Source organism: Scophthalmus maximus, chromosome 21 (assembly GCF_022379125.1).
Source record: "Scophthalmus maximus strain ysfricsl-2021 chromosome 21, ASM2237912v1, whole genome shotgun sequence".
Lineage (NCBI taxonomy): Eukaryota > Metazoa > Chordata > Actinopteri > Pleuronectiformes > Scophthalmidae > Scophthalmus > Scophthalmus maximus.
The window spans coordinates 15,798,064-15,810,000 of NC_061535.1; the positions used below are offsets into that span (position 1 = coordinate 15,798,064).

The 11,937-nt window shown below is 47.6% G+C and overlaps 3 protein-coding genes across 16 annotated transcripts in view; 1 reads left to right on the forward strand and 2 right to left on the reverse strand.

The window, feature by feature from the left end:
• The first annotated feature begins 1,832 nt into the window (after positions 1-1,832).
• On the forward strand, positions 1,833-5,320 carry chodl (chondrolectin). 3 transcript variants are annotated; one of them, XR_004786514.2, is made up of 8 exons: positions 1,833-2,076; positions 2,795-2,967; positions 3,037-3,224; positions 3,659-3,816; positions 3,923-3,967; positions 4,069-4,152; positions 4,284-4,437; positions 4,801-5,320. XR_004786514.2 is itself a non-coding variant. In XM_035618780.2 (8 exons), the coding sequence occupies exons 1-8, from the start codon at positions 2,001-2,003 to the stop codon at positions 4,775-4,777; spliced, it is 846 nt and encodes a 281-aa protein (XP_035474673.1). In that variant the 5' UTR covers positions 1,833-2,000; the 3' UTR covers positions 4,778-5,320. The 3 variants fall into 3 exon arrangements, 2 of the variants coding, with proteins under 2 accessions (XP_035474673.1, XP_035474672.1); XM_035618780.2 differs by having other exon boundaries at positions 4,284-4,380; positions 4,753-5,320; XM_035618779.2 differs by having other exon boundaries at positions 4,284-4,380.
• A 76-nt stretch (positions 5,321-5,396) lies between these two features.
• On the reverse strand, positions 5,397-8,909 carry LOC118290963 (endothelial zinc finger protein induced by tumor necrosis factor alpha-like). Its single transcript, XM_035618774.2, has 4 exons — positions 8,636-8,909; positions 8,049-8,265; positions 7,579-7,929; positions 5,397-7,442 (listed from the first exon to the last, which is right to left on the reverse strand). The coding sequence occupies exons 2-4, from the start codon at positions 8,251-8,253 to the stop codon at positions 6,067-6,069; spliced, it is 1,932 nt and encodes a 643-aa protein (XP_035474667.1). The 5' UTR covers positions 8,254-8,265; positions 8,636-8,909; the 3' UTR covers positions 5,397-6,066.
• A 429-nt stretch (positions 8,910-9,338) lies between these two features.
• Positions 9,339-11,937, reverse strand: part of LOC118290961 (receptor-type tyrosine-protein phosphatase mu) — a 73,890-nt gene continuing 71,291 nt past the window's right edge. For all 12 annotated transcript variants that reach the window (XM_047329760.1, XM_035618770.2, XM_035618763.2 and 9 more), the window contains 3 exons: positions 11,791-11,937; positions 10,925-11,060; positions 9,339-10,644 (listed from right to left, as the gene is read on the reverse strand). The exon at positions 11,791-11,937 is cut by the window's right edge and continues 17 nt beyond it. In XM_047329760.1, coding sequence (XP_047185716.1) covers positions 10,591-10,644; positions 10,925-11,060; positions 11,791-11,937 — 337 coding nt within the window. In that variant the 3' untranslated portion in view covers positions 9,339-10,590. The remainder of the gene's footprint in view (positions 10,645-10,924; positions 11,061-11,790) is intronic.

Sequence of the window (11,937 nt, forward strand, 5' to 3'; positions counted from 1 at the left end):
TGAAAAGATTCTAAGAGTTGAAACCACAGAACTCAATACACTGTGTGTGTGTGTGTGTGTGTGTGTGTGTGTGTGTGTGTGTGTGTGTGTGTGTGTGTGTGTGTGTGTGTGTGTGTGTGTGTGTGTGTGTGTGTGTGTGTGTGTGTGTGTGTGTGTGTGTGTGTGTGTGTGTGTGTGTGTGTGTGTGTGTGTGTGATAATTATTTCGGGGCTGAATCACTGGAAGCTTCGATTAGTCTCTTATTACACACACACTCTCTCAAACACACACACTCACTCCTCAGGTTAATGTGTCATCATGCAGTCTGAGCAGCTGTCGTCTGATTGGTCGGTTTAACTGAAGTTTCCTCATAAATCCACGTTTAGAGATTCAGAGAAACTTTATTGATCAGCAGCTCTTTGAAAGGTGTGTGTGTGTGAGAGAGAGAGACCATTAATTGTTTTACTTCTGTTATTGAGAGAGAGTGTGTGTGTTTCACTGTGTGTGTGTGTGTGTTAGTGTGTGTGTTTGTGTGTCTGACAGTTTAAAGTTCAACTTAGAGTCAAACACAGTTTCACTATTTGAATAAACAAGTGTTTTGCATAATAAAGTCCTGAACTCTCTCTCTCACACACTCTCACACACTCACACACACACACACACACACACACACACACACACACAAAACAAAATGACCAGTTAGATCTCCCCCAGCCTCAGTATTGATCTCTGTATTGATCGTCTGTAGGCAGCTGATCGTCTCCGTCCAGAAACACTACACTTACTGCTGATTACCTCTCTCACTCACACACACACACACACACACACACACACACACACACACACACACACCTATCATTGTGAGGACCATCATTTACTCTGAACCAGATCCACACGTCCTCATAATGTGAGATACACACACACACACACACACACACACACACACACACACACACACACACACACACACACACACACACACACACACACACACACACATCAGAGCTCTGGTCGTTACATATCGAGTTTCAGAGGAATGTTGAGTCTGAGTGAAACATCACACAAACACACACACACACACACACAGATCATTTGTACTTCTGATGCTTTACCATCAGAAGCTGCAGCACAAAAACATCTAACACAAAACGATGAACACGTACCGACAGGGGGCGGAGCCTGGAGTGTGACATCAGTGGGGGACGGGGCCTGAAGGTACAGTCATTGGAAGCAGAAGATTAATAAACTGATTCACGTCATGATTAAACACTATCTTATTTTGTTTTCTTTGTTTTGTAATGAATCAATGAATCAAATCCATGAAGACACAAACTGTGACCAGCTGCTGTTTGTAACTGTGAGCCTAGCTTAGCACAAAGACTGGAGGCAGCTGTTAGCTTAGCTAGCACAGACAGAACCAGGACATAGACACACAAAGCAGTAGAGTAGAAATACATTACAGTACAAGTACAGTGATGTACATCAGAGTACAGGTAAAGTACAAATACAATGAAGTACACCACAGTATAAATACAGTGAAGTACACCCAGTATAAATAGAGTATAAATACTTCCCAGTTCCTTGTGAAACCTTGAAGATGAAGATGAGAAACGGATCAATGAGCAGATCATAACTGCACTGTGTTATCACACCAATGTGTGTGTGTGTGTGTGTGTGTATCAGCTGCTCTGTAAGTGAATTAAACTGAGTGTGTGTGTGTGTGTGTGTGTGTGGCCCCCAAGGGCTTAATGAAAGAGGAGGTTACATTTCAGGCCCACTGATCGATCAGAGGGGGAGGGGGGTTGAGAGGGGGGTGGGGGTTGATGGTGATGTAGCAGCATTTCTCACAGAAACATTTCAGTCCGTCGCCGCAGCGACAGTCAGACACAACGAGCAGAGATGGAAATGAATCCCAAGGACTTTTGTTTTGAAATTTCACCAGAGACATCAAATCTTCACACAAACCAATTCTTTTTTTAATATTTGTTATTATTTATATTCATTGTCAACAAGTCGGAACGATGTGGTTTCACCCAGTGACGCTGTGGGTCCTCGGGGTTGTCATGGCGATGGCGGATGGAGCGCGGGTGCTGAGTGGTGAGTCTCTGTCTTGTTGTTGTTGATCTGATCAATGATCACTTCTGAGTGAAATTGTGAAAACTTGACTCTGTGTGTATGAGTGTGAGTGTGTTTGTGAGTGAGTGTCAAGGTCTTATCTTCTGTATCTTTATTTTATCTTTAAAAACTCTGCGATGATTCAGTTAATTAATAATAATAATAATAATAATGAGTTCACATCCTCGTCACATAATAAATAACTAAATGTATCAGAAGAAGATTTCGTATTGTTGTATTGTATTGTATTGTATTGTTGCTGTAGTAGACAGAAACCTGTGTATATATATATATATATATATATATATATATATATATAAAACCCTTCAGAGGCTTTAACAGGGAAGTGATGATGGTGCAGAAGAGAATCCAGCTAATCACTTAAAGTATCTCTTACACACACACACACACACACGCACACACACACACACACACACACACGCACACACACACACACACACACACACGCACACACACACACACACACACACACACAGTCACAAACACAGATTCTGAAGCTGGTGGAACGGAGATGTGACATCAGAAACGTTAGTTTGGGATTATATTTGAAAAGCAGCCGTCGTGAACTCTGACCTCGGTGCATTGAGCAGGTGACCTTTGACCTCAGAATCCTCCCGATCACGGATGGATAACGAGCAGCTGCAGCATCCTGTTGATCATGTGACTCCGTGTCCCTCAGGTCAGACGGTGTGTTCAGGTGCAGGTCGTCCCTGCTACAAGATCGCGTACTTCCACGACGTGTCGAGCCGCGTAGCGTTCATGGAGGCGCGTCGGGCCTGCGAGGTGGACGGAGGCTCGCTGCTCAGCATCGAGAGTCCAGCCGAGCAGACGGACATCGAACGCCTGCTGCAGGTGAGACATGCTCCTGCTCTTCTTCATCTCCTCCTCCTCTCATCTCATCTTCCTCCTCTTCGTCACTAGGAGCTGCGCTCTGGAGCAGTGGGTGGGGTCGGAGCAGCTCCAGGGGGCGGCGGCATAGCGGATGGTGATTTCTGGATCGGTCTGACGCGGGCGGACGGAATCGACCAGACTCATCCTGAGCTCACCAACACGTTCACTTCCTGTTCGCAGCTGTACCAGTGGACCGACGGCAGCCCAGCCACCTTCAGGTGAGCAGCGTCACTAAGCCCCGCCCCTCAACAGCAAGTGTCCAATCGCATCAAGCTCAGTGACCTCAGGTGAGGCTGTCATCAGAGGTCGTCAGAGTTTCAGTCTGAATCTGAACGGATTCAATGAAACTGCTCATCTGCGCTGATACAAGATCATGCTAACATTAGCTTGGGGCTGCTAACATCTGTTCTGTGAGAAATAAAAACGGCTTTACTTTAAAGTCCCTGTTTAATCGGCGTCACATGAACTCACCACAGGTGAAGTCAAACACAAACCAGGAAGTAAAACTAGAACCCGATTCTGTGAACGAACCAATCGGAGCCGACGACCAGACGTTTTGTATTTAAGACGACAACACACAAGGTTGTAAAACATCATGAAGATAATTACACTGCTTACTATGGTGATGATGATGATGATGATGATGTCATAGGAACTGGTATTTTGATGAGCCGTCTTGCGGAGGAGAGGCCTGCGTCGTCATGTACCATCAGCCGACTGCACTTCCTGGTCTGGGCGGGGCTTATCTCCACCAATGGAATGATGACCGCTGCAACATGAAACACAACTTCATCTGCAAATACAAACCAGGTAGCTTCGGCCAATCAGCTTCAGTCTCTGATAAACGAACCAGGTGTTGTAGGCCAATCAGCTTCAGTCTCTCTCTCTCTTTTTGTTTGTTTGTTTCATTTTTCAGAGACTCATGATGTGATTCGTCACACACCTGGGGGGCGGAGCACAGGTGAGCAGGGAACTCCTTATGAGGTCACAATATCATCAATGAAATGTTATTGATACATTTCCAGGTCAAAGTGCGTGACATCGTTGTTTTTGTGTCGTCAGAGACGACGGCAGGAGGGGGTGTGGTCAGACAGGCTGCGGGCAGCGAGGAGGTGCGGCCTCAGGTCACCGTGGCTGGAGCTTCAGGTACGAATGATCAGCTGATCGGTGATGTCATGTTTCCTCCTGGTTTGTTTGTAAACATCAGTGTAAACAGGAAATGGGTCAGATCTGGGCGACGCCAACAGGTCACGTGCTTCCTGTCTGTCTGTCCTCAGGCATGTTACTGGTCTACGTGATCATTCCCACAATCCCCCTGCTGCTGCTCATCCTGGTGGCTTCTGGGACATGTTGTTTTCAGATGCTCAGCAGAAGGTGAGAGACTCCAACTCCCAGCAGCCTCTGCTCCTCCTGCTGCTGCTGAGGATGCAGGTTTTTACTGTTTGTGTGTGTGAGTTTGTGAGTCTGAGTGTGTGTTTGTGTGAGTGTGTGTTTGTGTGTGTGTGAGTGTGTGTTTGTGTGTGAGTGTGTGTATGTGTGATTGTGCGAGTCTGAGTGTGTGTGTGAGTGTGTGTTTGTGTGAGTCTGAGTGAGTGTGTGTGTGTGTTTGTGAGTGTGTGTAGCTTAGTCAGTGATTCAAACACTCCGACATTTTGTTAACGAGAGCAGCTGCTGGCACAGTGTGTCCAGCAGTGGACGATCTGCTGAATCAGCTGTTTTTCTCTGTTCCCTTTGAATCAAACTCAGAAACTTTGAGGAAACCAATGCGTGATGTCATCACCTCTCTGCCCACAGTCGTCCTCGCAGTAAGACCGCCCCCGACCAATCAAACCTGTGGATCTCCACGACGCCCAAAGCCGAGAGCATGGAAGACTGAAAACTCCGCCCCCCCGACATCAGCGACATCAGAGCAGCATCAGAACGCCACTGGCAGAGGGATGACATCACCTCACAGCTAAGCCAATCATCATCCTCATTGTGACATTTAGGCTCAGAGGGAGGATGTCATCAGATGCTTTGATTTTACCACACTTAGTTTTCTGTGTATTTGTACTGCATCTGTACTGACAGAGTACACACACTCACCTGGTTGGTTCCTGTTTCCTGTGGTTGTTGTCTTAGTGTTGACTGTCACAAACACTTAATCTCAAGACGACGTTGATTTATTTAACATAAACGAGGCTGCTGGATTTTAGTTTTTCATATTCTCGACTTGGTCCCTCAGTGATGTCACTGATGATGTCACTGTCAACTTGTGTACCTGAACTTCTTCTTCTTCAAACATCAGATAATAAACCATGTGTCACAGACTCAGGATGTAGTGTCACATTTCCTCTTGATGACGTCATCGTCCTCTCTGTTCCCACACCACCTGAACGCACCACAAACCATTTATTGAGAAATTAATTTTATTTTGTTCTTAGTGGTTAGCTTTAGCTCTAGCATGTTGAACACAATCTTACACTGCTGGAGACAGAGGCTCTGCCCACAATGTCACGTTTTCATTATTAATCTAAATCGAATGTTTTGTCTCCGTCACGTGACCAGAAAGTGTAAACAGGAAGTAGATTGTCTCTGTTTGTGTTGTGTGGATGCCAGTTGTAACCATAGCAACAGTGATGAGTTTTAAAACTACAACGTATTAATGTGGGCTAGTGGGCAAGGTTTTTTTTTTAAATGTAACATTTAATCCTTTAATCTGACTCATTAAATATAAATTGGATTTTAAATTAGCTTCTGGTTCCTGTTGCCACAGAAATAGTTCATCAGAGTGATTGATGAGACCCCCCCCCAACACACACACACTGTAAACGTCTGTGTGTGCGTGTGTGTGTGTGATTCTTCAGCACGTCAAACTTTGTGATGTCATTAAAACTTTAAACCAATCAGCTGCGTCGATGTTTGTTTAATGAAACGATGATGTGGAGGAAATATGAACTTCACCGATTCACTGATCGATCACTGATTGTCAGATTGATCATAGGTTCATTAGAGTCACTTCCTATTTGTCTGGTCACGTGTCAGTCAGAGACATTCTGAGCGCGCTCAGTTCAGACGCCGTCAGGTGGTGTCGAGCATCTCCGTGTGAAATGGCTCAGCATCGACGGACACGACTGTCTCTTCCTGTTTGTACGTCAGCGCGGGCGTCATGTCATCATCGAACAGGAAGGGCGGGGCTTCCTCAGGCGACGGCTGCCCCATGCCGTGCATGCGCCTGCGGTGCTGCTGCAGGTTCCCGCGACGGTTGAAGCGAGCGGCGCAGAGGTCGCAGGCGAACGGCCGCTCGCCGGTGTGGATGATGACGTGTCTGTCGAGCTGCGAGCGACACTTCTTGTCTTTGCCGCAGATGTGACAGACGAAACTCGCCGGCGGCCGCGCTCCGTTGGCATGGACAACCTCGCGGTGCCTCTTCAGGTGACTGAGGCGTCTGAAGCTGCGGCTGCAGAAGTCACAGGCATACGGTCGCAGCTCGCTGTGGATCAGCGAGTGACTCGCCAGCAGAGACTTGAATTTGAAAACTTTACTGCAGATGTGACACGGGAATGCTCTGGCTTGCACGGCGCTCCTCCTGCTGCCCGCAGCGTGTGGCGCGTTGTTCATTTTGACCTTCAGGTGGACGCGCAGGTGATGCTGCTTCAGGCAGGTGGCACGCTGGAAGCTGCGCAGACAGACGCCGCAGCGGTGCGGCTTGTCTGCGGTGTGGATGTGAGCGTGAGCTGCGAGAAGAGCTTGGGACTTGAGTCGCTTCCCACAGACGCCACAGGCGAACGGCGAGTCGGGCGAGGGGTTCTCCTCGTGGCTCAGCTGGTTGGTGTGGATCAGGATCTTGTGTCGTTTGAGCTGATGCTGTCGGGCGAACTTGCGTCCGCAGATGTCGCAGAGATGAGGCCGCTCGCCGGTGTGAGTCTGGAAGTGGATGAGCAGCTGCGATCGGCATTTAAACTCTTTACCGCAGAAGTCGCAGAGCAGCGAACTCGGCCGCTGCGGCTCGGTGCCCGCATGGACAATCTTCTTGTGGTGCTCGAGGTCGTTGGTCCTCATGTAGGCTTTGGGGCAGAGGTCGCAGCGGTGAGGTTTGACCCCTGAGTGGACGACCTCGTGCGCCTTCAGCCGCGACCTGCAGCTGAAGGTTTTTCCGCAGGCAGCGCAGAGCCATGCCTGCAGCTCGCGCTGCTTCTGCAGCTTGGCGACGCCGTGCGGGTGCAGCCGCGTCACGTGGTGCTGCAGGTTGTCGCGGCGGTTGAAGCGCAGGTCGCAGAGGTCGCAGGCGAACGGCTTCTTCCCCGTGTGGATGAACGAGTGTCGCGCCAGACTCGACTTGTTCTTCATCACTTTGCCACAGACGTCGCACATGATGCTGCCGGCCTTCAGCTTCACTGCACACACAGGTGCATGCTGGGGGTTGGAGTCCAGAGACGACGGGGGAGCATGGACGTCTGGGGGAGACGGGAGGAAGAGACAAGAGTGAAAATCATTTCAAAATAACAGATCAAAGCTAAAGTCTCACGAATCAAAACTGAAAAATATAATCTGAATACAGGACGATGATGACATCATCAGCCCCCCCCTCACCTGCAGGTGGAGTCCAGTTAGGGTCACCTGAGCCGTCTTCCCCCTCCCCCCCCTCCTCCTCATCATCATCCTCCCCCTCCTCTTCCTGATGGTCAGCGTCAGGTGACACGTGGCGGTGGCGACGGCGGCCCCGGCCCCGACGTTTAGGTGGAAGGCGCCTGGTTGCGTTGGAGCTGCGAGGGGTCGGTCTCCTCTGGGTCCTGGACTCGGTGGGTTTGGGGGAGAGCCTGGCAGCAGGTTTGATGGTTCTGGTTCTGGTTCTGGTGCTGGAGGTGCAGTACTGCAGCAGAGCGCCACCGTCGGGTCCGTCAGGTCGGACTGAGAAACACTGCAGCAGCATTGCAGGCGACGCTGAGAAAACACATCAACACTTCGTCAACAACAACAACATAAACCCCACCCGCTCGCCCCGGAGGAGGAGTCATGTGACCGAGGCAGGGACCCGACCTGCGGGGGGTGGGGTGACTCACCTGCATGGCGGAGCTGGTCCAGCAGGTCCACCTGGACGGCAGCGTCTCTCCTCTCGGTGGCGTCGCTCTGACAACCCACCTCCCTCCTCTCTGGACTCTCCCACTGACAGCCCACCTCCCTCCTCCTCACCTCCTCCTCGGCTCTCAGCATGAACACGCAGAGCTGCTCTCCTCCTCCAGGGGGCGCCACCAGGCCAGACGTCATCTTAAATACCACCTGAAATCCAGCAGAACATTTATCATCCTCCTTCCTGCCCTTCACTGATCATGTGATAACGTCTGACTGAGAGACTCAGTTTCCCACAATGCACCGGGGACAACCGACGGATTCATAAACATTCATCTACAAATAAGAAATCATCTCAAACAGAATCAGACTAAACTTTTATCTCTAACGACCGCTGATGACGCGAGTGTTTTCACAGAAATTGTGACAGAAATTAAACACACACACACACACACACACACACACACTTGTTAGTATCGTGAGCGGGCAGCTGCCCATGCTAACATTAGCACATGCTAACGACCGTCTCGCCCTCACAGGACAAGAGCGGAACAGGTGAGCTTGACGTTTCCGGTTTTACCTGAGAGCAGAGCGGCTCGCGCGGTCACCCTGACGACACGTTAACGTTCAACTCAGAGATTCAAAGAGTCAAACAAGAAACTGCTTCAACTCCTTCACGGAAACACTCCGCCGGAAGTACAGGCCGCACCGGAAACCTTCTTCTTCTGCCCCTTCCTCCCGCTTCTCACCAGGCTCAGGCAGGTTGACGCCGCCGCAGGCCAGAAGATGAACTGCATCTCGAGTCCAGAGACGTTTCCTCCATCACAAACAAACACACACATACACACACACACACACACACACACACACACCATCGTCATAACTTCAAGACAACTGGCCGAATATTCACCACTTTATTTATTTCATATTATTATTTGTTTGTTTTACTTTTGTTACTTTCCGTTACTTAGTTACTTATTTATGTTGTTACTTTAATTACTTTTTGTTCGTTAGTTACTTTTCGTTATTTCAGTTACTTTTCATTACTTAGTTACTCTTCTTAGTTAAGTTACTTTTCGTTATTTTAGTTACTTCAGTGACTTTCGTTACTTAGTTACTTTTCGATACGTCAGTTACTTTTCGTTCGTTAGTTACTTTTCTTTCTTTAGTTACTTTTCGTTATTTCAGTTACTTTTTGTGACTTTCTTCGTTACTTAAGTTTGAGGTTGTTTATTGAATTTTTTTAATTTTATCTTTAGTTTGAGCCACTGGATCCACGTGACAAGTGTGTAGAGATTTTTATTTGGAATATTCTGGAATCATACAACATAAATAAAATTCATCACAATAATGTTCTCATCAGCACCAGAGCAATTTATCAACAGGGTTCAATCAACACTACAAACATACCTCACATGGCATCAACCCAGAGCCATGTGTCACCAGAGTTGGACCAACCCAGAGCCATTTGTCACCAGAGTTGGACCAACCCAGAGCCATTTGGGACCAGGGCTGGACCAGCCCAGAGCCATGTGGGACCAGGGTTGGACCAACCCAGAGCCATTTGTCACCAGAGTTGGACCAACCCAGAGCCATGTGTCACCAGAGTTGGACCAGCCCAGAGCCATGTGGGACCAGGGTTGGACCAGCCCAGAGCCATGTGTCTGCAGAGTCTCCAGGTGTAACTGGTGGTGAATATTAAAATGTGCCTCGTGATTGTCTCTCTCTCTTGCCTGGTGCCTCATGAGACTGACGACGACACTGAAGGAATAAATATTCTTCCTGCTTCCTGCCTCCTGTTCTATGTACACGATGATCCGTCTGTAGCGTCGTCACGCACCAACGAAGAAGACGGAGCGACACCTTACTGGGAGGAAATTAAAAAAACATGATGACAGAAGCTTCTCAACTCAAGTCGACTGAGTTACTTTCTCTTGGGCTTTTGACCAAATCACACCGTTGTCATCAGCAGAATGAGTTGCCATGGAAACAACGTGGTCTTCAAGGTGGTTTCGTCAGGATGAAGATGAACCGCTGAGCTCAGCTCAGAGTTCAATCTGATCTGATCTGATCTGATCATCTGGTTGAAACCATCTTTACTTCCTGGTGTCCCTCAGGGCTCAGTTCTCGGTCCACGCAGCTCACGTGTGATTGGCCGAGCGTGACGACCCTTCAGGACCAGTCCTGCTGCAGCTGCACACGTCACTTATTAAAAGTTGTTATTGATAAATGGACAAATCATTTAAACCTGACGATCGATCAGAAGTTTTGGTTTCATCAATACAACAAAACAATAAAAACAACAACAACAACAATAACAACATGACACAAGGTGAGAAACAACGTGAGTCTGTGTCCAACAAGGCAGTGCAAAACATCCTCCTCCTCCTCTTCCTCTCCACCCTCAGTCAGTAGTTGATGTCCTCCTCTTCCTCCTTCGTCTCCTCCTCCTCTTCTTCCTCCTCCGTCTCCTCCTCCTCTTCCTCCTTCGTCTCCTCCTCCTCCTCCTCACAGATGAAGAGTCTCTTGCTGAAGCTAAGCAGAGTTCAGATATTCCAGAGCGACTTCATAACAGAATTTATATTGTTCCTGCAGAGGGACGGACACAGAGGTCAGAGGTCAGAGGTCAATTGTATAACCACATGATTTAAAGTTATTATTTTAATATATAATAAATCATGTTCATCATTAAACTAACTCAATATGAAAAATATACAATAATAAAATATTACTAACAACAAAAGTATATTAGTAATAAAGAATTAAAAACATTTGATTATATTTTTAGAAATAAAACAAAATGTTGCAATAAAATCAAAAAGCAGCTCTTATGATATTATATATGAATAACAATAAGAGTGTGTGTTACCAGCAGGTCGACCATGTTAGGTTTGTTGTTCCTTAGCGTCTTCACGGCGTGAAACACGTCGACGCAGCGCTGCTGCCGCAACATCTCACACACGATACTGATGCTGCAGAACACGCCACTGCGACCGCCGCCGTTACTGAGGAGGGAGGAGAGAGGAGAGAGGAGAGGACAGAGGTGAGAGGAGAGGAGAGGAAACAAGAGGGGAGGAGAAAAGGAAACGAGGAGAAGTGAAAAACAAGGAGAGTAGAGGAAATGAGGATAATGAAAAGGAAACAAAGAGAGTGGTAAAGGAAACAAGGAAAGGAAATGAGGAGAGGAAACAAGGAGAGGAGAGGAGGAAACGAGGATCGTGAAAAGGAAACAAAGAGAGTGGTAATGGTGTTATGTGTTATTCCATAATTCACCACTTGATGGAGACAAATCACCAAAGATGATGAGATCAGTGTTTCCTACAGTGTACTGGAAGTATCCGAAGTACTGCAGTAGTATCATGTTGGTATTTGTACTATAATTAGTTCTACAGTATTGATACAGTAGTATTGCAGTAGTCTCTGTAGTTTCATGTTGGTATTTGTAGTATCAGTAGTACTGCGGTAGTATCATAGTATCAGTAGAACTACAGTAGTATCAGTATAGTATCATTAGTACTACAGTAGTTTCATGTTGGTACTTATAGTATCAGAAATACTACAGTAGTATCAGTATAGTATCAATAGTACTACAGTCGTTTCATGTTGGTACTTGTAGTGTCAGTAGTACTGCAGTAGTATCATATAGTATCAGAGGTACTGAAGTAGTATCAGTATAGCATCAGTAGTACTACAGTAGTACTGCAGTAGTATCAGTAGTACAGCATGTACTCGTACAGGCAGTGCACCACCGTGCGTCCGTCTCCTCCGTCGTACTCGTCCTGCCACTTGTCCACCTGGTGAACCAGTTTGAGGAAGGAGCGCTTGGACACGGGCGTGTCCCGGTACATGGGCCAACCCAGGAACTGGAACTGCTGCACCATG

Bases quoted from the DNA above. Each gene is read 5' to 3' on its own strand.
- chodl (XM_035618779.2), top strand. From the start codon at position 2,001: ATGTGGTTTCACCCAGTGACGCTGTGGGTCCTCGGGGTTGTCATGGCG. The intron at 2,968-3,036 runs GTGAGACATGCT...CTTCGTCACTAG, and splicing joins ACATCGAACGCCTGCTGCAG to GAGCTGCGCTCTGGAGCAGT. The intron at 4,381-4,800 runs GTGAGAGACTCC...CTCTGCCCACAG, and splicing joins TTTCAGATGCTCAGCAGAAG to TCGTCCTCGCAGTAAGACCG.
- LOC118290963 (XM_035618774.2), bottom strand. From the start codon at position 8,253: ATGACGTCTGGCCTGGTGGCGCCCCCTGGAGGAGGAGAGCAGCTCTGC. The intron at 7,930-8,048 runs GTGAGTCACCCC...GTGTTTTCTCAG, and splicing joins GGACCAGCTCCGCCATGCAG to CGTCGCCTGCAATGCTGCTG. The intron at 7,443-7,578 runs GTGAGGGGGGGG...CGTCTCCCCCAG, and splicing joins TAACTGGACTCCACCTGCAG to ACGTCCATGCTCCCCCGTCG.